Raw genomic sequence first — 24333 nt, 5'->3', positions numbered from 1 at the left:
TGTTTCTCAACTTACTGTGAGGCATGTTCCCCTCAGCTGGCGGTGCGTCCTGAAAGATGACTGGCATAAGGGCCTGTCGAATGGCGCTCTCCCATGCTTTTGCCACCTCACGTCCAATGCCACTGTTGGGCGCCACCTGGCTTGGGGAGGGAGGTGTCTGTGGGACAGTCTGGGGGTGGCTTTGGGTCACAGAGGGGAGGGTGTTGGGATCCTCCCCTACAAAGTAGCACATAGTGGCTGTGATAAGCTCAAAGCAGTGGGGATTGGTGCCTTGGGAGACGAGACTGAAGTTAGAAGCAGGACGCAACTCCAGGATCTCAGAAAGAGGGATCTCCTGCAGGTGGATGAATGAACGGGTTAAGCAAACGAAAAGGGCTGCACACTTTAAATAAATCTTAGCTTGTTAAGACAAAAGCTGTCGTTACCTTGTAGTATTTGTTGGAGGTGTTATTCTGGAAAAGGATGATGCACTTACAGTCCAGACGCCAGTAGTGCCTCTTTCTCTGTTGGGGGTTGGAGTAGGGTGAGATGTTGGGATGGGACAACAAAAATGAGCGTGGTGTGGCGAGGACAGAGTATAAAGGATGGGGCATGGAGCAGGGGGTAAATTTCAGGAATTAAAGGGGATGTCACCAAATGCCAAAGGAGAAGAAGGATGAAAAGGAATTTAAGCTACCAGATGAACAGGTGGGAATCGAGAGAAAGAAAAAGTGAACGAAGAGTGTTAGTTCAGCCAGTGAGGGGAAAAAAACAAGGAAAAAAAACAAAACAAGTAATGAAAAGGTAAATAAATTGCCCTAGAAAGTCAAATATAGATTTTAGATCTTAAGAGAAAGAAGGCAGGAAATGGATTTTAGGTTGAAATTATTATATCTGCTGAGTGCTTCAGCCTCATACACAGAAATATTACGGAAAAGAAAGCAATAAAGTGCATGAAAGCGGGGACCTCATCAAGGTGGAAATGGCTGCACAACAAGCTGCTAGACAGAAAAAAATAGATGTCTAGAAGGAATTTACTGCCATAAATCATAGAAGAGAAAGTGAAGAAAGTGAGTTTATGCATCTACAATAAATTAATTTAAGTCTCCAAGTGTTCCACTACTAGCAGAATTTCAGAGTGGTTCATGTATAGTTTTTAGAAAGAAGGCAGTACAGGAATCATGGGTAGTGTTTAAGGATGGGTACCGGTATCCGGTGCCATGATGGCACCGGTTCTGACATAAACGGTAGTAACCAGACCGAAAAGCAGCGCACATTCCGGTGCTTTTTTTTCCTGAGCTGTGATACACTTTAGATTCTAGCCAATCATTTTACGTTTCCGAGGATAGTAGGCGGGCCCAGGTACGTACGTTCTTTTAGAGCAGAGCTACAGATTAAAAATGCCCAAGGCGAAGAGGTCAAAAGTCTGGCTGTACTTCACAGCAAAAGATGCAAACTCAGCAGCAACAAGTGCTTTAAGCTGATACTGTGATACTGTCAAAGGAGGTAACACCTCAAATCCGATGAAACACCTGGCGACGCATAGCGTTTTTTTTAAAAGCCGAGAAATGCGCCGTATTTGATAGCTTGCTGTGAGACCTCACACCGTGCACATCTACTGCGGGTGGGTTGCCTGTTATCGGTCCCGGAGTTAGCAACATCCCCCAAGAACCCGAAAAATAGGGTCCTGGCCCCTAGCCCTGCCAGTGTAGCAGAAATGATGACGGATGATGATGGCAGCAGCAGCAGCCGTTCTTCTCTGCGTGAGTAGCTTAATGTTGTTCGTGTGTAATTTACGTTGAGTACGCTAACCACGTTATTACATTAATGCATGTAAGGTGAACTAGCAAACACTGTCGTAGTTACATGCAGCTGTCTTCTTGTTTGATGGCAGATGCTCCCTTCACCCTGGCCAAAAAGGCTAAAATGACCAAAGAAAAAGTGGAAAACAGTTAAACATGAGAGGTTTTTGGATAAAGTTTGTGTTTTTTCCATTGTTTAAGCACTGCTTCCAGCCAAGAGTGATACCATATATGCCCCATAGCTGCAGAAAAGGCTAATATTGTTATCTTTTTACAAAAAAAACAGCTGAACATGAGAGCTTTTTGGACCAATTTTGTGTTCTCCATTCTTTAAGCACCGGTTTGAGCACCGGTTTGAGCACCGTTTAAGCACCGGCACCGTTTCAAAAGTACCGGTTTGGCACCGGTATCGGATAAAACCTAAACGATACCCATCCCTAGTAGTGTTTTTACCAGTGTGTCTTTATTGCTGTAGTGAACCATCCACCCTTCCTTTATAGCTGTGCTGGATCGACGGGTTGTTTGTCTCACAGACTGTACCACCCTCATTAAAGGGATGTAAACACTAGAAGGAAAAGGACAGCATTAAGGTAGTCAGCAGGTAAAATATGAGTTTAATTACATTTCTATCAGTCTGTCTATAATATTCTTATCCAAAACGTCTCACACCTTTGATCTCCACTAGTTCCGTCCTGATTGTTGTCAGGTGAAAAGGAACCAGGGATGCTGCAGGCCTCGTCCGAGTCATCTATTGAAGACTTGTCAGAGCCGTCATACTCGCTGCTAAAGTCCATTGGAACCTCGGGGTCCGCAGTGGGACTCAACATGTCTGAGCCAAAAAACAAACAAGAGAAGGGTTTAAGTGCAGCTTAGCCTTAAATATACTATGAAACAAATGCTATTACCATTCGTCTAATTCTAAAATGCTACAGAAGCTAGTTCACTTTGTTGCAAACCAACACCAAGAATACTTACCAGAGTTACTTCTGTTTTCTGAGAAGATAAAAAGATTAGTATAGTGAGTTTCAGAGCTGTTAGATAAAGTGTTATACTCTCAAGTAATCTAATTCTGACAATGGAAACACGTGCTATCAAATCCATGCAGGGTTAACAGAGTAATACACACACACACACACACACACACACACACACACACACACACACACACACACACACACACACACACACACACACACACACACACACACACACACACACACACACCACAAAAGCTAATACATTCATCTTTACTCACCTCCAATGGTCTCACCAAGGCAGTCATTAGGAACTTTGTATGCACATCGTTTGTGGCAGTTGAACTTACAATCTGAGAAGATTGCAGAAACAGTTCAGGTAAACCAGAAAGACCAGTGAGCATTCTGCATCCCACTGAAGGTCATACAAAGAAGACACTCTCTTCAGCTGCGCTCACCTTTGCACTGTAGCCCTTGTCGGAAAAGTCCTCTAAGAAGCCTCTTGCAGTACTGGCACACCGTCGGTCGAGTGTATGAGTGAACAGCGAACGTGTGGGGCACCTTTACCTTGCTCATCAGCATCTTGTCGAGATGAACTGGTCGCCCCGTGTAAAAACGCCGGGCGTCGCTAGCTGTCCGTGGCTGGCAGAATAAATAGGAAACAAGTTTTTAGTGACAGTCACAATTGTTGAAAAACCTTTGGAAGCTATTCACCCTGTAGCCAAAGTAATGAATTACTTCATTTTTGCTTTATAGCCTCCTAACCTTAATTAATAACTGTTGATTTGATCAGTGAATTTATCAGCAAACAGCTGAGTCACTCTATGGAACATCAGCAAGTGCTTGCCATCTACCCTCCTACAGCCCACATTATTTATGTAAACAGTAGAAGCAGTATTAAAGTGGCCATGAAGTAAAATGTGTGTTAGGGTTACTAGATTTGGACACTTGAAGCTGTGCTGTAAAACGGATTTGTTTGCAGTTTTAAGAGGTCCTCAATGAGCTTTCAGTCATTTCATATAGATAGCTAGGGGGGAAAAAAGGCAACTTAACAAGTGCCAAATGTCAGGCCACAACTAATTACTTTGAGGACCTGTAATCACTAATTTAATGACAAAGAAAAAAGAAAAAAAAAAAAACAACCCCAAAAAGAAAATAAATCAGCAGATGCTGCAGGTGTATATGGAATGACTCAGCTACTCACATCTAGAAATTACAGAGCCACACTGTCCCTATTCACAAAAGTCCCTTATAATGAGTTTCTTTTTGCTCTGTTTTTGTTTTCAAACAACACCCAAGGGAAATATGTGACTCCTTAGCTGTTGAATGCAAAACTTTGTTCACCCTCAAGTCGCTGTGTATCTGTCTGTTCTTTGTTGTTGGATGGAGTGTTTACACTGTTTTCAGTTCCTTCTCTGAAAACATCTTCCTATTGTAACTAAATTTCCAGCTGAAAATGGCTTAAAAAACACAGGAAGCTGTAGTTTTGGGTGATAATTAACTCGTCATATGTTTATGATTTTATCTGGTACATCATATATATGCGTGCCCGTGCCAGCATGTACGTGTGTGCATGTGTGGTCTCTCCAATTAGATGCCTTTCCTACTTCTTTTTAAATTGGGAGCCAATAACCAGGGGAAATCAGTCAGTAATAAGTGTTACTGCCCATCTAATTAAATGTTTTTTCTACATCTTCTTTGCAAATAGAGTTGCTGAACAGGGGAAATCAGCAGCAGTAAGTATTATAGCCTCAACGGACCTAATCTGTTTACTTAAAGTTCACTGAAATTGCAGTGCAATGCCCCTTTAGCGGAATGCAGTCAGACAGGAAGAGTTTCAGATGAATATCTCAAAAGCGACAACACTGCTTGCGTACACAGAGAAGGAAAAAAATATTGCTTAATGAAGTTTAATGAAAAGTGTTTGGGAATTAGGAATGTCTGAGGAATCTACTCAGTGTTTCAGAAAATGTGGCACTTGAAAGAATTCTAAAAGTGACTTCAGCATTATGTGGATAAATGAGGCAGTACCATTTGAGTGTGTGAGCGAATAAGACTCGCTTCTTCTGCGCAGGTGGAGGCTGTCCCAATGCTGTACACTGACTCAGTGGTCGAAAGGCGCAGGGACTGGCTGCTGCTCAGTGATGTGGTGGACAGACGCCGTTTGCGAGCCCCACTACAGTTGTTTGGGATGCTGAATGCACAGCGTTTGTGGTAGTTTAGCCCGCAACCTGCAGGGGGCAGCATGCATCCAAGAACGAGGGAGCAAAGAGATGGACCATATTTACTGAGTGTTCAAATTTGTTTCACCATATGAGCGTCTAGTGCTATTCACACTTCTTCTCACTATTTTCCTCACCATCACATTTCAGTCCTTGTCTAACCAGCCCAAACAGCATTTCTCCACAGTGATCACAGAAAGCCGGGGCCCGGTACGAGTGCACATTGAGCGCGTGGGGCCGAATCTGGAAATCTTCAAACGTAGCTGCCGCTAAAATAGATAACACGTCACATTAGGACAAGATACAATCACGGTATTGTAAGGGAGCAAAATGGAAAACGATTAGATGAATGAGATACAAACGGGATGGAAAAATAGATCAAGTTTCTGACTGTGGACACGAGGGAAATTACAGCTTGAAACAATGAAAGAACAGATTAGGGTAGTGTACAGTAGGATCTGTAGTAAAATAAGCAGATAAGGATGAAAGCAGTGAAGTAATTAAAGATAGATAAGACAAATGGAAAGATGATTTTGTTTTTGATATGGTTATCTTATGAAGAGAAGAGAAGAGAAGAGAAGAGAAGAGAAGAGAAGAGAAGAGAAGAGAAGAACTTACCAGAGAGCACTACCTCCACCAGATCTCCCTCCTGGATGTCGCTGGCAGCTTTAACTAGTTGTAGTATGTTGTTGGTAGATGTGTCATGCTTGAACAGCAATATCTTGTCATAAATGCCATAAAAGCCGCACTCTGGGAACTAGAAAATACAAAAACAGAGGTTAGGAGAATCAACTGCAGCCAAGGCAGAACCCCGATTAAGTCATATTTCATTCAAAATAATGAATGACAAATAAATGACTCAGCTCCTGAAACTAGAAAGATGATGAATGAACATTTACTGTAGGACAAGACAAACTTTATTTAGTCATTCCATTTTTTTAAATTTTAAATATAATATACAAGGATAGCATTTTTATGACCCTTCAAGGAAAACAAATCTTGAACATTGTGTCCACTTTGATCCCCTTTAAAGACAGACGACTGAATTTCAAGCAAGGCCTCATTGTTGCCAACACAGACCACTCAACACACCAGCCTATTTTTAATGCTACTAAAGAAAGTATCTAAGGGTTGGCTGTTAGAGTTTCTGCTAGCAATGCAAATTTAGTCCATTATGTACTTAAAACTACAACTTAAGTCACCTCATTCCAGTTGCCATTAACAGCAACAAGATCTGTTATAAGAATCTCCCGCTATTATAAAGTGTGAACATGTCTATGCATGTTCTCAAGCATAACTTCTACTGTATGTCTCCAACTAATTCTCGCATGCTCTGCTATGTAACGCTGCAGGGATATATAACCGCCAACATGCAAACACATGCTGATGCTATCGCTGTTAAACAAGAAACACAAGCTGATTTCCACAAATCAAGCAAGTCGGTCGGCATGGAAGGCAAGACAAAGGAGAAACTTTATCCCCTTTTCCTGTCAGTCGCACAATGGCACACACAAGCGCGCATAGGTGTTTCCATGAAGTTCTTTCAGAGATATGAGGGATGAGCGTGTCAATCAGAAGTCAGCAGAGCGAGGGAGGCTGTCATAGGGAAACCCTGCTCTCTTGAATAGTTAATGCAGTCTGGCTCACTTCAGTGGCCACACCACACAGGACACCAAAGAAAGAGAGGGAGCAGGACCTTTGTGTGCTTTTATAATAATTTGCTTTTTAAGTAAGCATAAATGAAACCAGAAAGATGAAGAGAAACAAATATATAAAAAATAAACACACAGACACACTCTTTGCCGCTTCTGGCTAAGTTCTAATCGCTTACAGAAAAGGGAACCCAGGTCTCCAACTTGAAACAACACAATGACACACACACAACCACCACCAGACACACCCTCTCTTCTCCCCCTCATTTCCCTTTTTTCCCCTCCTCTGCACATAGACAGTCTGCCTCTGTTTCCCCAACAGCCACTCCACATCACCACATCTGAAATCCAGGCCTGGCCTGTACTGCTGCCAAGCTACACAGAGAGTTCACCACGCCCCGACATTGGCCTGCTGCTGCTGACCACACAGTCAACAAAAAGTCACAAAAAGCACATATAGTGGCATTTACTTAAAGGTCTCCAGCATCCACTGCAACCAGAAAAGTCACAGGTATAAGGGCTTGAACATTAGAAATGAACACACACCCTCGATTAAAAAAAACAAAAAAAAAACAAAAACATAGTTGGTAATTCTGTCTGGCTTTTCATGTTAGGCAAGGAGCTTTTAAGATTTTGTTTGTGATAAGAGTGGTGAAAGTGAAGTAAAACAAAAAAGCCACAAGCCTTAAATACAGAATAAAGTTCAAGATAGTACAGTTAGAACAAAACTGAACAAGTATGGCTTTTTTTGAAGGGTTACCAATCAGAAAACATCTTCTCTCTATTAAGAACAAGGCAGCACAGCTTAGCTTTGCAAAGGTGCATCTGAACCTTCCAGAGCAATGTCCCCTGGATAGATGAGACCAAAGTGGAGCTGTGTTGCCGTGATGCACGTGTGCCACCAAACACGGCATATCCGCACAAACAACTGTTGAGCACGGAGGTGGGGGAGTGATGATTTTGGCTTGTTTTGCAGCCAAAGGATCTGGACAGCTTGCAGACCATGAACTTCTCTGATACCAAAGTATTATAAAGCTTGAAACAATGGAGTGGCTGCAGAAAAATACAAAAACAATTCACATGGCTGTCATTTTGGTTTTTATGGGGCATCCTTTTCTAAAGTTTCAGTGTTGATGTATACACTGAAACGGTGGATTTAAAAAAAAAAAAAAAAAACCTACACCAGAATTTTGAGAGATGTCCACCCCAGGAGACGATTTTCACAGGCAGTGAAGCGGCTTCGTCACTCACAAATGTAGCTTTTACCAGGGACCGTATTAAAGGTCCTTCTTTTTAGTCAACTAACCAAGTGGATGCTGGCGTGAGGGTAGGACCCTATTTGAACAACAACAATAGTGGTGAAAGCAGGAAGCTTTCTGCATAGCTTTATGTGAGGTTCAGTAAAAAGAGTGAGGCATAGCATTCTCATTATCACTACTACTAGTACATCTCATGTCTGTTCAGTTACTATGAGAAAGAAAAACAGTGGAGACGCAGTCTTTAATATTAGTTGCTGTGAAAACACTTCTATTAATCGTGCAGATTACAAACGGAATGTTGCAATTTGTTGGTTTCAATTTTGCAACAATTGCAATTCAATTGCAATTGTTGTAATTGAAACCATCTTAATGTTCTTAATGTTTTTATGGTTCGGTTTTTGTTTGTTCAGTTTTCTATTTTGAGTTAAATGACCCTTTAATCCCAACACTCTGGCACAGCAGTTTTTGGCTTTGAGTCAAGCAGACGTTGCAGATACAAATGAGCAGAGGCTCCAACCTTTCCCCAAGTACAGACTTAAAAACCCGCAATCACACACAGATTGATGTCTGATGGGAGTGAATCATGTAATAGCTACATGCATCGGTACCAGGGATTGCCACAACTAAGACCAACTGCAGCCATTAGTAATTACAAAACACCCACAGAGCCCAGATCAGAGGAGACTCCAAGCTCTTTCCAAATCCACAGACAGCCGTCTTCTATGAGCCCCGTGACGCTATTTGATGCCAGCCTCTCTGCGATTAACCTCACACTGTTGATGTCACAGCTCGCCTCTTAGCAGGCAAATCAAGGCAGCTAGTCATATTATTCTGCACATTGTACCGTCCAAAACATACACAATGCAATAATCATAACTTCAGCTACCACGTCTCTGCACACCACACGTCTTTACAGATAGGCTGAAAAGCACAAAATCCAAGCTCCGTAAAACCACTGCTACCTCATAAAAGAAAAAAACTCATTTTCTTTTTTTTGTAATGGTGGAATAAGAATAAAGTACCACAAATAATTTTCATCTATGTCAGCATGCTGAGAAATTGAAACATTTGTCTTACAATCATACACTGTATATTTTGCTGTGAGGTTAAAAGCTATATTCTTACAAGATGTGGAGTCTGAATATATCTGTTTGTGTACATTGTGTGCACAAAGACCTGATGGTATTGTAGTATATGTTGTAACTTTATTGCAGTTTATTGTTTGATAACAGCATTTTGGTTATTTTGTAAGTGATTTAAGTGTTAGTCACATGTTTAGTGAGAGCTGTTAATTATAGATTAAATGTTTTGCTAAAGGGGAGCATTTAACAGGTATTTCATTAGAAAACTGCGTTTCCCAGAATCCTTTGTGGTAGACGAAAGTTACTCTGGGTTTTTTTTTGCTAGCAAGAAGAAAGTTTTCGGGAAGCCATTATATGTTGCTCTGATGTCGAGCAGTTTATTTGTTGTACATTCCCCTTTTTGAAGCCTTATATAAAAACTATCGTTTCTACAATTGATGTCCGATCCATTTTTTTGGCTAGTGGATTCGCCACAACATTTTTTGGTGCCGAAACCCGGGAGAAATGAGTGAACAGGACTTACGTGGAGCCGCGGCCGCCGAAGCTGCAGGAGTGGCAGATGACGAGCATCAGAGAGAAATGGAAAGAACAAAACGGAAACGTGGGACGATAAGAGGTGCTACCACACGACTTGTGCATCAAATTGACTCCGAAATGGCTAAACCAGATCCGGACACTGACCATCTGAGCGCATTACTGGAAATGCTGTCGGCAAAGGAGCTCAGCTTGTATGCCTTAGATAGTGAAATAGAACGTAAAACAGCTCTGGATGACCTGGAAATGGAGATCGAAAGCGCAGAGGAATATAAGGAGCGCATCATCCTGTCCAAGAGCCGTGCACGGCGCATAATTAAGAGAAATGAGGATTGCCGCGAACGAGCCGCGCATCAAAGGGTGAGTGACGCTAGCTCTGCTCATTCATTGGCACAGAGAGCATCGGTAAAGCTTCCTAAGCTGATTATTCACAAATATGATGGAGATGCCAGTTTGTGGCAGGAGTTTTGGAGTCAATATGAAGCTGTTATTCACCACAATGATGCACTATGCAAAAGAGAGAAGTTTACCTATTTGAAAACCTATCTCACTGGCCAAGCAGCAAAAGCAGTTGCAGGACTGATGTTGACAGATGAAAATTATGACAACGCAATTGAGTTACTGCAAAACCGATTTGGAAGAAAGGATGTAGTAATTAGTGCGCACATGTCAAAACTGCTGAACCTCACCCCTGTTAAAAAATCCTCTTATGTGCATGCTTTGAGGCAGCTGTATGATGAATGTGAAATTCAGATCAGAAGTTTAGAGTCATTGGGTGTAGTGTCAGAAAGCTACGGAAGCTTGTTATGCCCAATATTGCTAAAGATGATTCCAGATGATATAGCGCTTGAATACAGCCGTCAGAGAAATGGAGATGAAGAGTGGAAAGTGTCAGAAATGGTCACATTCCTACAGAAGGAGGTTCAGAGCAGGGAAAGAGCGCTGCAAATGACAAAGTCGTACAACCCACAGAGAACTGAAAATAAACTGTACAAGCCACCGTTCAGTGATGTGAGGTTTAAAAGGCCTAGCATACAATCTACTGCTGCCCTGTACACAGCTAGCCAGAAACAAAACACCTGTATATTCTGTGAGTGTGACGATCACAAATCGGAAAACTGCCCAAATAATGACACGCTTCAAAGAAAGGACAAGTTAAAGAGAATGGGGAGATGTTTTGTGTGTTTGGGACAGAAACACATTGCAAGATTCTGTAAGACCAAGAATGTGTCCTGTGAGAAATGTGGACGGAGACATCACGTTGCTGTGTGCGGTGGTGAAAGGGTGGATGTACAGGCCCCATCCCAACCAGAAGAAGCAGTGGTCTCCTCCGTGCTCCCTCATTCAGTAAGAGTGAAACCAAGTGAACAGAACACTGTGTTGCTACAGACTGCAAAGGTGTGGATTGAAGGCCCGTCAGGCAGAAGGATAGCTCGTTGCTTATTAGATGGAGGCAGCCAAAGAAGCTTCATACATGAAACGTTGGTGAAGAGCCTAAATTTACCAGTAATAAGGCAAGAGACATTGACACTACACACATTTGGGTCCTCCTTTCCCACAAGATCACAGCGCGGCATAGTGAAGGTTATGCTACAAAATATCTGGGATCCTAGCCAGAGTATAGTAATAGAAGCTGTGGAGACCCCACAAGTGTGCTCGGCAATAATGAAGGTTCCTGGTGAACAGATCCAGCATGAGCTTAAGAAAAGAGGACTACAACTGGCTGACTTCCCAGGATCCAGTGAGGAACCAGAGCTTGCTGTCCTCATAGGAGCTGACTACTATTGGCAGATCGTGACAGGAAGGGTGGAGAGACTTACAGAAACATTGGTGGCACTGGAGAGCACCTTCGGATGGTCTGTTCAGGGGCCAGTCTCTACATCAAGTGTTACAGAGGCAGCCTGCATGTTCATTCCGTGTGAGGAAGAGAAACTCCTCTCCAAGCAACTGAAAGCATTCTGGGAAATAGAGTCTCTGGGTATTACAAATGAGACAACAAAGAACCCAGAAGATGATGAGGCTCTGCAGATGTTTGAGAGAACGACTATGTTTAAAGATGGACGATATCAGGTGGAGTTGCCATGGAAGCCAGAAAGGGTAGAGCTCTCAGACAACTACAGAGTTGCCAAAAAACGGCTGGAAGGTCTGAGTAAAAGATTTAAGAAGGATGTCACACTCTTCAGCAGGTATAATCAAGTGGTGGAGGACTACTTGGACCAGAACATTGCAGAGGAAGTGACACCAAACAGCAGCACAGATTCTGTAATGTATTATATGCCTCACCATGCAGTGCTGAGAGAGGACAAAGCAACTACAAAATTGAGAGTGGTCTTTGATGCATCGTCCCATGAAGAAGGCTGTCTGTCACTGAATGACTGCTTATTTACGGGGCCAAATTTGAATCCAGATCTGCTCAGTGCTCCTTAGATTTAGGGAACACGAAGTCGCCTTTCTGGCAGACATAAAACAAGCATTCCTGCAAATACGTCTTGCAGAAAGGGACAGGGATGCAGTCAGGTTCCTGTGGTTCTCAGGTGCACCGAATGGAGAAGTGAATGATCACCTGCGCATTCTGAGGATGACGAGAGTGGTGTTTGGAGTTACACCAAGCCCGTTTCTGCTTGCAGCGACAATTCAAAGACATCTAAAACAATATGAAACAAGCCAACCACAAGTGGTGAATACAATAAGGGAGTCACTTTACGTAGATGACTTCATTTCAAGTACACGCTCAGTGGAAGAGGCGTATCACATAACGACGAATGCCAAAGAAATACTGGCGACTGCTGGTATGGAGCTTTGCAAATGGATGACAAACTCAGCTGAACTGAGGCAGAAATGGGAGAAGAGCTCCACAAACTACATGATGGCACCTGAGACGAATGGAGTAGCATTAAAGGTGCTTGGATTAGTGTGGAGGCCAGAGCCTGATGATTTCACCTTTGACCTTAGTTCACTAGTGAGGCTTCTAACAGAGAAGAAAGGAACCAAACGAAGCGTGCTGCAGTCCTCAGCACGAATTTATGACCCACTTGGGTTTCTGAACCCCTTCACCATTAGGGTCAAGTGCATGTTCCAAGCAATGTGGGAGAGGGGGCTCTCCTGGGATGAAGAATTGCCACCAGATCTGGCACAAGAATGGCAACAGTGGTGTTCAGAGCTTACTCAGTTACACCAGCTCGCCATACCAAGGTGGTACCAAATCAGTATGCAACAAGAAAGCAAAGAGGGCTTGGAATTACATGTGTTTTGTGATGCCAGTGAAAGGGCATACAGTGCTGTGGCCTATCTGCAAGGCAAAACACGAGAAGGAGAAACGACAATGAGCTTGGTCGCATCTAAAGCCAGGGTGGCTCCCCTAAAGAAAATGACGCTGCCACGTCTGGAACTCATGGGAGCCGTGATTGGGGCCAGATTGGCGAACAACTTGATCATCTCGCTGAAGATGGAGCAAGCCCAAATAAAAATGTGGACTGACTCCATGATCACTTTGCAATGGATTTGCAGTTCGGCACAAAGGTGGAAACCGTTTGTTGCAAACCGAGTGACTGAGATCCAGACTCTTACGAGTCCATCTTCATGGTCACACATCCCAGGGAAGGCTAATCCCGCTGACCTGCCCACAAGAGGACAATCAGTGGAGGCCCTACTACAAAACCAGCTATGGTGGAATGGCCCTAGTTTTCTTGTATCAGAAGATCGGATACATGAGTCTGAAGATGAAAACATTTCAGACGAAATGAATGTAGAACTTAAATCCAGTTATCAAATAGCCATGCAGTTTGCTGCTAATGACATTGACATCTGTGAACCAATACTGAAGCTTGAGAGTTACAGCAAACTGAAGAGAGTGCTCAGAGTGACAGCATGGATTAGGAGATTCATAGCTAATGCAAAAACAACGATGCAACCAAAGATGCGAGGTGAGCTGACAGCAAATGAGCTTCTTGATGCTGAGAAGTACTGGATTAAGGTTGCACAACATCACAGTTTTCACCAGGAGGTCCAGAGACTGAAGGTAGGAAAACCTATGATGAATGACAGTAAGATTCAGGAACTGAAACCATTCCTTGATGAAGATGAGCTCCTTAGTGTTGGAGGCAGGCTGCAGCAGTCGGACTTCACATTCAGAGAGCAGCATCCTTGGATTCTGCCAAACAAACACAGATTTTCAGAACTGCTGATACAGGACTGTCACAAAAGGGTGATGCATTCAGGAGTGAGGGACACTCTTGTACAAGTAAGAGAGAGATATTGGATCATCCGGGCTCGGCAGCTGGTTAAGAGCATTGTGACCAGATGCACTGTGTGTAAGAGGTTTAAGGCAAAGGCTGGGCATCAGCTAACTGCACCTTTGCCTAGGGACAGAATATCCGAGTCACCGCCATTCGAAGTTACAGGTGTGGATTTTGCTGGGCCACTCTATGTGAAAACAGAGGATTCTGTGAAAAGATCCTACATTGCCCTATTTACCTGTGCTGTGACACGAGCGGTCCATTTAGAGCTTGTGTCAGATCAGTCAACTGAGACATTTTTGCTAGCGTTGAAGAGATTCATTGCCAGGAGAGGGCTATGCAGAGTTATCTATTCTGACAATGCCAGAACATTTAAGAGAGCAGACCAAGATTTGAAGGAGCTGTGGAAGACAATTAAAGACCCACATTTGCTGGAGTTTTTCTCGGAAAGAGGAATTACTTGGAAGTTCATTGCAGAAAGAGCAGCCTGGTGGGGTGGATTCTGGGAACGTCTTGTCAGATCAGTGAAAATCTGCCTCAAGAAGGTGTTAGGTAGAGCTTCACTCCACTTTGAAGAAATGTGTACTGTGTTGGCGGAAGTCGAAGCGACTCTGAACTCTAGGCCTCTCACCTTTGTGCACAACGAGGTAAATGAACCGCAACCACTTACTCCAGCCCACTTTTTGGTGGGCAAACGACTGACATCTCTACCACCCAAGTCAATCCCGAAGGACGCACACCATCCAACACCTAACAAAGAGGACATTACTTGGAGATGGAGATACCGGCAGAAACTCATGACCAACTTCTGGAACACCTGGAGAAGGGACTATCTGTTGGAGCTGAAGTCAGCTCATTGCTGTGACGCTTCAAAGCCTACACCCCTAAAACTAGGGGATGTTGTGCTCATTGGGCATGACAACCTCCCCAGACAAGTGTGGAAACTTGGAAGAATTGAAGAAATGTTTCCTGGTCGAGACGGTCTTGTTAGATCTTGCTTAGTTCGCACGACAACGAGGACTCTGTTAAGAAGACCGATTCAGTTGTTGTATAACCTGGAGCTTTAGATGAACAGATTGTTCATCGGGGGGGAGGATGTTGTAACTTTATTGCAGTTTATTGTTTGATAACAGCATTTTGGTTATTTTGTAAGTGATTTAAGTGTTAGTCACATGTTTAGTGAGAGCTGTTAATTATAGATTAAATGTTTTGCTAAAGGGGAGCATTTAACAGGTATTTCATTAGAAAACTGCGTTTCCCAGAATCCTTTGTGGTAGACGAAAGTTACTCTGGGTTTTTTTTTGCTAGCAAGAAGAAAGTTTTCGGGAAGCCATTATATGTTGCTCTGATGTCGAGCAGTTTATTTGTTGTACATTCCCCTTTTTGAAGCCTTATATAAAAACTATCGTTTCTACAATTGATGTCCGATCCATTTTTTTGGCTAGTGGATTCGCCACAACAGTATATAGTTAGGTGTAGTATAGTGTGATGAGGTTTGCCTGCAGAAGGGGTGGATCTGTAGCTGCTTCCTCTGAGGTACCAGGGATCAGGTTGCCTAGTGTTCCCTCTACTATTCAGGTCAATGAAGCCATTATGAGTGAAATGAATTATGAACTAGGATTTCTTTATGTCCCCTGCCTTTGTTTTCCCGTCACCTTTAATTTCCTCTTCAATACTAACTGTCCTTTAATGGCCTCTTTTATTGATTAGTCTTCCTTCCTCCTTTTTTTCTGTCTACACACTGATGAGAAACAGGACAGCAACTGCCTTATAAAGTAAACTAATGAAGGCCGACATTGTCTTTAGTGTGGTTCACACCCTCTCACTCAAGGTGATGTCATGGTAAAGTTGAAAGATAGATCTCTCACTTCATCACTGACTTGACTAACACACTTTGTTCAGAAGGTTTGATTCATGATCTAATCGGGACATTATTAAATAACAGGCTATATGATAGCACACAGTTACGGTAAAAAATAAATAACTTTTCAATACTAAGATTTTATGGACACAATAAAAATAATCTGGACCTTAACAGGTCTTAAAAGTTAGTAAAAAACAACCTGAAATAAACGACAAAAAAATTAATAAAATCACATATTAGATCATATCTTTATTTATTTACCAAAAACAAAGCCAAAAATGCAGAAGCAGTGTGTGAAAATCTAACTATACCCTACAGTTCAATAGCTTGTAGAACACTTTTAACAGAAGTAACTCGAAGTAATAAATTTTCTGTTTATTTTAATCAGTTTCTCACATCACTGTGGAGGGAATTTGGCCCACTCTTCTTTATGGCATCATTTCAATTCAGGCATTTGTTGACTCACAGCTCTCTTAATGTCCCACCAGAGGACTTTGATCAGGTTGAGGTCTGGACCTTGACTGGGCGATTATAACACCATTACTTCTGTTTCAGCCATTCTCTTGTAGATTTGATGTCATACTTGGCTTCATTGTCTTGTTTTGTCACCCAATCTAGGCCAAGCTTTACCTGTCAGACAGATTGCCCCACATCTGATCATAGAATACTTCGGTATACAAAGAAGTTCAAGATCAAATCCATGACCGCAGGTCCCCAGGTCCTGTGGCTGCCAAACAAGTCCAAATCATCATCATCTTTTCCGCGCTGTGCTTGACAGTTGGTGTGGGATGTTTGTGCTGATGTGCTGTGTTTAGGTTTTTCCAAACATGGCTATGGCCAAATATCTCCAATTTGGCTTCCTCAGGTCAAAGACTTCATTGTTCCAGAAGTCTTGTGGTTTTTTCAAATGCAATTTTGCAAACTGAAACTATGCTGTAATATTCTCTTGGAAACCTTTCCAAACAAACCAAATCTGGTCAGTGTTGTTATAATTGTACTTTCATGAGCCCTGTAGAATCTGAGGATTTTTGCCAATTCCTCTGCATGTAAATGCATGGTCTAACCTTGAAATGAATTTCCTGCGATGTCCACTCCTGGGAAGAGTTCGCTACAGTGAATATTATTCCTAGAGCAGCAGAAATATGGAGTAGCAGTCCACTGGAAAGATTGGCAACCATTCTGAATGCTCTCCGCTCTTAACGGCATTCGTTCTCACTATAAAACGATGGAGTTATAACCCTTCCCAGACTGATGTGCAACAACAAATGCTTCGTCGCTGACGTCTTTCCCCATCTGCTTTTATAGAGCTGCTCACATTAATGGATGGTCGGTCAATCAAGAGCATTTGATTAGCAGGACCTGGCGACTACTTATTCCCTTAATGAAATGAATATAGGTTTACTTACAACTGAATAAGGGTGTACTTTCCTTTTTACCCTGAAGGCAAAACCCTTGTTCCATTACACAATGGTAACAATTAAATGAACAAATAACAATTTAAAGTTTCTCAATACAGGCTTCAGAGAAAGAGAACATGCGTAATGATGACAAAAAACAAATAACGACCATCAAGCCTTGTTGTTCAAGCGATGTTCAAGCCTTCAGCACACATGCATAACTCAACCCTATGGAGGCACCATTAATAATGAGCAACAAGGACTATTGAGTAATAAACGGTGTCACGACAGCGGTTTCTTTCTGCAAGAAAATGCCAAATCATATTCTGCATGTTTGAAAAACAAAACAAAACAAAAAAAACATGGCTTCGTGGTAAGTCTGGTGCTAAGCTGCCTTGCAGTCCAACACTGTCACTGACTGAAAACATCTAAAACTACAGATACAGCTACTGATACACATCTGTAGATTGCTATAACAACCTGTAATAACAAATAGTGTCTTAAGAAACAAATAGTTTTCATTTTTTCAATCAAAGACTAACTCACAGCAAGCAGCCTCACACGGATCAATTGCTGCTCTCGTGTAAGCGGTGGCAATACATGAACAGATGTGGTTGACAGGAAGCCGTTCAAGTACTTTAAAGTTTCAGAAGGCAATCGTGAACAGCCATGTATCTAAATTCATAACCCAAGCAAACGTCACCATTGTCACCCTAAACCATAACAAGTGCCACTTTTTTGTTGATGTGGGCCTTTGTGTGCTGTTGCAACTTTCAACTTTAATGAGAGCAAGATATATATATATTTTTTTTAAACCAGATTACACAGGAAGACCAACTCACACACAAAATGATCCAAACACAACAAGTGATGTGCTCTTTATACACAAAACATCATCTCAGTTTGTGCCCTCACACAGATACCATCAAAGTATTGGCTTTTGGGAAATTTTAGCTTGGGGAGAAAAAAAGAAAAAGAAAAACCCAGACACATGCACACTTGAGGTCACATCAATGCTTGCCATTTCCTCTCTTACTTTATTTCCTTGTCAATCACCTCAGGTTTTGGTCATATAAAGCAGGTCACATGCACAGTGGTAAAGAGAGCGATTTTTATCTGACATCAAACACGTGCAGGCAGTTTAGATCATTTTTTCAAATATTCTACAAGTTTTTCAAACTCTAGAAGGGATGAAAAACTTTATTTTGCTTAACTTAATACTCCTCGTACACATCGGCTACTTTAGCCTTCTCTGATGATGAGTTGTTCTGAGGAATGAATGAAAGACGAGCCAAAATTTATTCTGCTAAAACAGCAGCAGGAGCAGCAGCATGTAGATTTTATTTCATGTTTTATTTGAGTAAGCACATCGGCTACAGGTCATTACAATCTAACCAAAGCATCACTGCGTACGTGTAAAGCATTACCACTGATGTCCAGTTCAGTCAGCGCCATTTCAAAGTTGAGGTTATGTCAAACAGCTACAGAACAGTGCTTCTAAATATAGACCCTCTTTATATAAAAGGCACTGCATGTGTGAAGAACAGAGACTTTTATGTCCTTCTGAGTTCGCTAGTTGCTTCTGCTTTTCATCTTCCCCATCACTTCCCCTCCCTGAAGCTCTGCACCAGCCATCATTGACCACCAAGCCGCGCAAGAATGTATGCTCGGGCATGCACAATGAATGCAGCCGCTTCTTCGGTGCCAGCTAGCCATAGCTATGCAGCTTACAAACAGCAAATTTCGATCTTTATCCTCCTCACTTTTAATGCATTTGACAAAGCTTAGATGTTGTGAATTTACTGAAGGTGCATGATGCTTCGGATGTAACTTGTACTCTGTCGGCTGCTTGGCGAGAAATGATGATTGTTAATTTTGTTTCAGACAATACAGGGAAACTGCAAAACCTCAGACAAACAAACAAAGAAAAAAAAAAACCTATTCTGACTACCTTACGGCAGGGAGCTCTGCATCAATCATTTTACATTACTATTGCAGACTTTTATTAACTAAGCTTAACTTGGTGGATTAAACGAATTAGAGGCGGCCATGTTTTAGGATTAATAAGAGAAATATTATCCCTTTATTTCAATTTGTTGTTATCGCCACAACAGGAAATTGCAAACTTGGCATGAGCATATGGTTTATAGCTTTTTGAAGGTGTAAAGGATGTATAAACATAAAATATAGGCCTGGGGAAGAAGAGTAAGACATGTTCAAATAAGGCACTTAGAATTGTCACTGAATACACAAGCACATACACACGCACAAATGAAAGTATTAAGTCAAAGACAAAAAAGGTTTCCAATTTTATTTAAAAAACTAACCATGTAGTTTAGACATCCAGTTCATAAAAGCCACTGAATTTCCCTAGCAGCGTATGCAAAGAACACCAGTTGTGACCTTTTGGCAACACGGCTGAATAATTTTCAAAACAGCATTAAGAGCAACACACACAACATAAAAAAAACACCGCAGCTCTTCAGAATCAGCTGGGCCAATCTCCAGTGACAAGAACTTGGACGTCAGCGTCGCTGTGTACACCGCATGCTGAGCTCTGTAAACAGTGTGACCTCCATAGCCTTACATGGTCCTCCACAGTGATGTGTTTCTGCAGCAGAAGCTGGCTATCACAACAGGAACCCGATCCAGGCGTTTAATAGCAGACAGGAAACATGTTGTATCCCTTCAAACAACACACATTGTTTGAGCATCCACATCTTGCTGTGTAACCTCCCCCCGCCAAAAAAAAGTGCACGTGTGCGTGGACGCCACACTCTTGAGAATGAGGGTGATAATGGGTGGAGGTACACCTGTAATTCACTTTCTGCTTTTTATCTCAGTCAGACACACCCCTGAGGCTGCACCATAAATCCCACCATCCTTGTTAACATGTCAGGCACGGGACTCTGTAAGGACCCCACCTTTTTGAAAATGATGAGGTGTTTAATGAGGGGCTGCCATGGTAACGGGCACGTAAAGACGTCAACGTTTCTGCCCTCATTAGATCCTAACAACAAGTTGGTGTAGCGCAGGAATTTTTCCTTTTGTGCTGACAGCGTTCGTGATGGAACAAACGCGTTACTGTGCTGGTTGTTTATTTTTAACCCCAGTGAGGTCACATGCTGGTGAAAAGATGGAGTCCACAAAAAAATATATAAATATGATAATCATCCCTGCTCTTTACAGTGCACCATGCTGGATTTAAAGAAAAGAAAGCTGTTGTCTCTGAAACACAAACGTCACATAATGAATTGCAGGAGTGACTGACAGCTCTGTGCCAGGACTACAAGGAATTAAGCAAAACCCATGACGTCAGCTAACCGCTGGGCTTGGCAGACATAAAGAAAGAAAGCAAAACAAGGATGAGTAAAAGAAGCACAAATGAAATGTAAATAACGCAGTAAAGTAAACTATGCCCTCATGCCGTCACTAGAATTACGTCCAAGTAAATCACTTGTGAACAGTGGAGAATTATCTGAAATTTCTGGCTTCTTCTAGAGAGTCTCGTCTGTTTAACTGTTAAAGTGTGAATGTGACTGTATACACACATGTCGTAAAAGATTCAAAGCAAGTCGAGAGATTTTGCATCAAGATTATCAGTGGAAATAATGGAAATCGTTTTACTATCATGATCTCTGCAAAAGGCACACTGAAGGTCAGATGCAAAAGCTTCTTTCTTCCTGGATTTGATGAGCTTCCTGTTTGAAACGTGATACTAGGAAAGCCTTTTGAGCATCGAGTAACCTAATATGAATAAACATCTACTGGCAAACAAAGGTTGCTTTATTTATTGCATGAGCCTGAACACTGAAGACAGGCAAAATGCAGTGAATCTGTGCCAGTCTGAGTGGCTGCTTAAACAAGTAGGGCGAGATTTGCCAAACAAATGATTGAAGAAATCTCTTCCAAGTAACATGCTCTGCACAGATGCCCATATACTTTTCTTACTTTTACTGGCTTAACTTTTAAAAACTAAGAAAACTAAGTCATCTGTGAGATTTCTACAGTATTGGATTTTTCAGTAGTCTGTAGTAGTCTTCACGCAGTCTTTTTGGTCAGCTATGACTTACTGCTGATTAATTGTAAAATTACTGGTGATTGGTTAGATGCTGATTCCCAGCATGGATTTTGAACAAAAACTTAATGTAAGCCTCTGAATTAGTACAGCTTCGGTGGTACTGCCTGACTCATGCTTTTCTGGTAAAGTGCTCTTGTGTACCCGTGTAGTCCTGGAGAGCAAAGCCATCAAGTTTACATTCCCGGCGTGCTGGTTTCTAAATACCACAGATTTCTGTGTAAACCAGAGAAACTGGAAGGGGAGGGAGTGCAAATCATCACATTCACACATCAAGCACATAGATTATGACATACACGCAATAAAGTTGGAAAACACTTAATCGTAAAGATTCATCACAGAAAAATCATTAAGCTAATGACACATAAAAAACTGTTGTTAGGCACTCTTGTGCATAATATTAAAAGTGCATGCAGCACATAGATCAAGCTAAAATAAACAAAAATGGTAAAAGGTTATGTGTAATGTGTGTGTCTGTGTGTGTGTACTTAGTAGGTAAATGGAAGAAGCCTAGTCCCGAGCAGGAGCGCAGGGACAAAGCATCTCATTCTGCTCCAAGCATCACGGAGGATGGAGAGGTAATTTGAGAGCCGCAACCAGGCATGAGAGAGGGGTCTGGGGATAAAGGAGGTGCACACTACTCTTTCTGAACCAGTCTTTTGTTGGTAGCAGCTCCTGTCTGCATCAACCACCACCCTTCTCCTCCTCCTCTCCCGTTCCTTGGCACAGGTCTGGGAAGGTAAGCCGACTGAAACACCGGACCCAATCCACTCTGCGTGCAACTTACTGATTCATGACAAGAAGCCGGGGTGGGGGGGGGACAGGGCTTTGTCTGACTCAAATAGCCAATTGTAACTCATTAAGGAAGAGCCCCAAAAAATATGTTTCAAAATAGATAAATAAATAAAAATGAAAATACAAACAAATGTTTGTTTGTATTTTAACTCCATGCTGATGAAGATCACTGGACTGAAAGTAGACGGAGCTGAAGATTCCTCTCTGATTGCATCATGAAAAACTAGCTTAGCTAGCTCTTGTATATACCTTAAGTAACATATTGTCTCCACATAACTGACAGAAATGACTCATTCACAGTGATGATTATGTCAGAATAGGAGGAAAGCTGAGAATTTCTCTGCATGACTGCTTCTGAATTACAGTGTGACGTTCCAGGATCTCCCTGCGTGCTACAATCCCCCAAAGTTCTGGAAAAGATAACTCCTTTAAATCCAACTGTACTATAACACCAACAGCAAACGTGTGAATCATAATTGACAGAAACGATGCATTCTTCCTCCAGTGTGTCAAACAGAACCGTCACTGAGACACGCACAAGGTGGGTTGGGTTTCTTTTGCTTTTTGCTTTGTCACAATGGCTGTAGCAGCGCTGGACAGCGAGACGTAACAGTTCATATTTAATGTGGGTCAAAGTCCGCATTTGGAGATTAGAGGCGTAGCGGTATAATAAGTCATAAGTTCCATAACCAACGCTTGGACCTGTGTTTAATTTATTTTACACTCACCGACTTCTTTTTTCTGTCACCCTTTTTACTTTCATTTCTCGTTCGGTTTAAGCACCAAAAACTACTTGGTTAGGTTAAGAAAAAGATCGTGGTTTGGGTTTAACCAGCCCCTTTGCATCACTAACCCTGTATGCTAGGGGTCCTTTACAACCGTCCCTATGTCGGGAATGAGACCCAACCCAGTATTATGTAAAATCAGGGTGCATCACAGAACTGATGCAGAACACCACCTTGTGCCTGTCCTTGATACACCAGCGATTCTCTATTCTCCTTTTCTTTCCTCTTTACAATCAGTTTCCCTAATCATCATTACTCAACTTGCTCTGAATACACCATAAGAAGTTCTCCAGAGAAAAAGCACACATGCATGTGGGGACTGTTTGTACATCCCCATGTGCCAAGAGTGCCATGGGGACACAAACACACAAAGCTGCATGCTGAGGGCCACAATGGGCCACATTACTGCGCTCTGAGTCATCCCCCTCCTCTTTTTTTGTCTGTCCCCTCTCCTCACTTCTTTTCCCATTTTCCTCTCCCCATGTGTTGCCTGGCTTTAGCACTGAAGTGAAAGAGCAGAAGAAAGAAAAACCCAGAGGCTAAACACTGAACTCCAGTCATATGATAAAAGTGTAGCCACACATTTATAGAGATGAGTTGGTGTTGCTTCTGCTCTTACAAAGCCTGTTTTTGATAGAAAATGAATAAAACAAATCAAGAATCCACCTAAACATACTAAACCTTATTTGCTCTGCCCACATGCCTGTATGCACACTCTTGTCACATGACACGTGCAATGGGTCAGTCAGCTATTCTGCATCCTACATGACAGCAATGACATCTATGATACTCAAATTCATAAATCTATGATTATCCTGATTATTATTATTTCAAACAGTTCTTATACCACTATAGTACTCGTGTGTGTGCGTGAAAAGGACAAAGGCCTGTAACTGATCATTAATGTTTGCTACGGTCGGTAAAATATCCATTTAATGATTGAGGTGTGATCATTATACAAGGCACAGATAAAGCATTTGGTGTAGATATTCTCTATATATCTCATGTTGAGAGCTGTGTGCTTCTTACACTGACACTAACCCCAAATTCCCGTCAGTACTGATGTCATGTGTTTACCAACTGAGGCAGGACTTAACCCAAACATCATGGTTGGGTTAAATTAGACTCTTCCATAAGGTAAACCATGTTAAAGGCTTCTCTTTCATTTTCAGGGTTACCAGAAGGCCATTTAATATATGATTTGTTACCTGAAATTGAATTGCAACAGAAAAGGAAGAACATGTGTTTGTGAAACTTCACAAATTCATGTTCCAGTAGACAGGAAGTTTTCTTTTGAAACAGCACTGGCAGTAGAACTTTGTGTTTTATTGCTTTACAATGACATGATATGTTAACCTTTTATATATCTTCTTGTGTTTTATTGTGAAGCACTTTGTGATTGTTATACAAATGCATTTTATTTACTTTTAGAGACAGGGCTCATTACTGAGAACAAAAAGAAACTATATTCCTAATAATCAGAAAATTGTTTCCCTTATTCTTAAGAGGGTTGTAGGGGTGCTGGTGTCCATCACCCTGGACAGGTCCCTAATCTGACCGAGGGCTAACATCAGAGAGACAGAAAACCATTTGCACTCACAATCACACCAACACATTTTAAATTGTTGTCTCACACGCCAAGAGATTCAAGGGATTTGATTTGGTCATTATCTAT

At 41.9% G+C, this 24333-nt stretch overlaps 1 protein-coding gene across 2 annotated transcripts in view; it reads right to left on the bottom strand.

Moving 5' to 3' along the window:
• The window catches only part of prkd2 (protein kinase D2), a 37889-nt gene that overhangs the window by 6593 nt on the left and 6963 nt on the right, over positions 1-24333 (bottom strand). Inside the window, exons 2-11 of one of the 2 annotated variants that reach the window (XM_084951801.1) lie at positions 5596-5734; positions 5115-5246; positions 4787-4986; positions 3214-3397; positions 3037-3108; positions 2757-2774; positions 2451-2610; positions 2235-2346; positions 426-503; positions 16-334 (exon numbers count right to left, since the gene is read on the bottom strand). In XM_084951801.1, the coding sequence (XP_084807927.1) occupies positions 16-334; positions 426-503; positions 2235-2346; positions 2451-2610; positions 2757-2774; positions 3037-3108; positions 3214-3397; positions 4787-4986; positions 5115-5246; positions 5596-5734 (1414 nt within the window). The remainder of the gene's footprint in view (positions 1-15; positions 335-425; positions 504-2234; positions 2347-2450; positions 2611-2756; positions 2775-3036; positions 3109-3213; positions 3398-4786; positions 4987-5114; positions 5247-5595; positions 5735-24333) is intronic. The other variant, XM_084951802.1, reaches the window with a different exon arrangement.

The sequence above is a fragment of the Perissodus microlepis genome, chromosome 14 (assembly GCF_051167445.1).
Source record: "Perissodus microlepis isolate ML-2025 ecotype Zambia chromosome 14, ASM5116744v1, whole genome shotgun sequence".
Lineage (NCBI taxonomy): Eukaryota > Metazoa > Chordata > Actinopteri > Cichliformes > Cichlidae > Perissodus > Perissodus microlepis.
The sequence above is the reverse complement of the archived record's forward strand: the minus strand, read 5'-3'. Positions and strand labels throughout refer to the sequence as shown.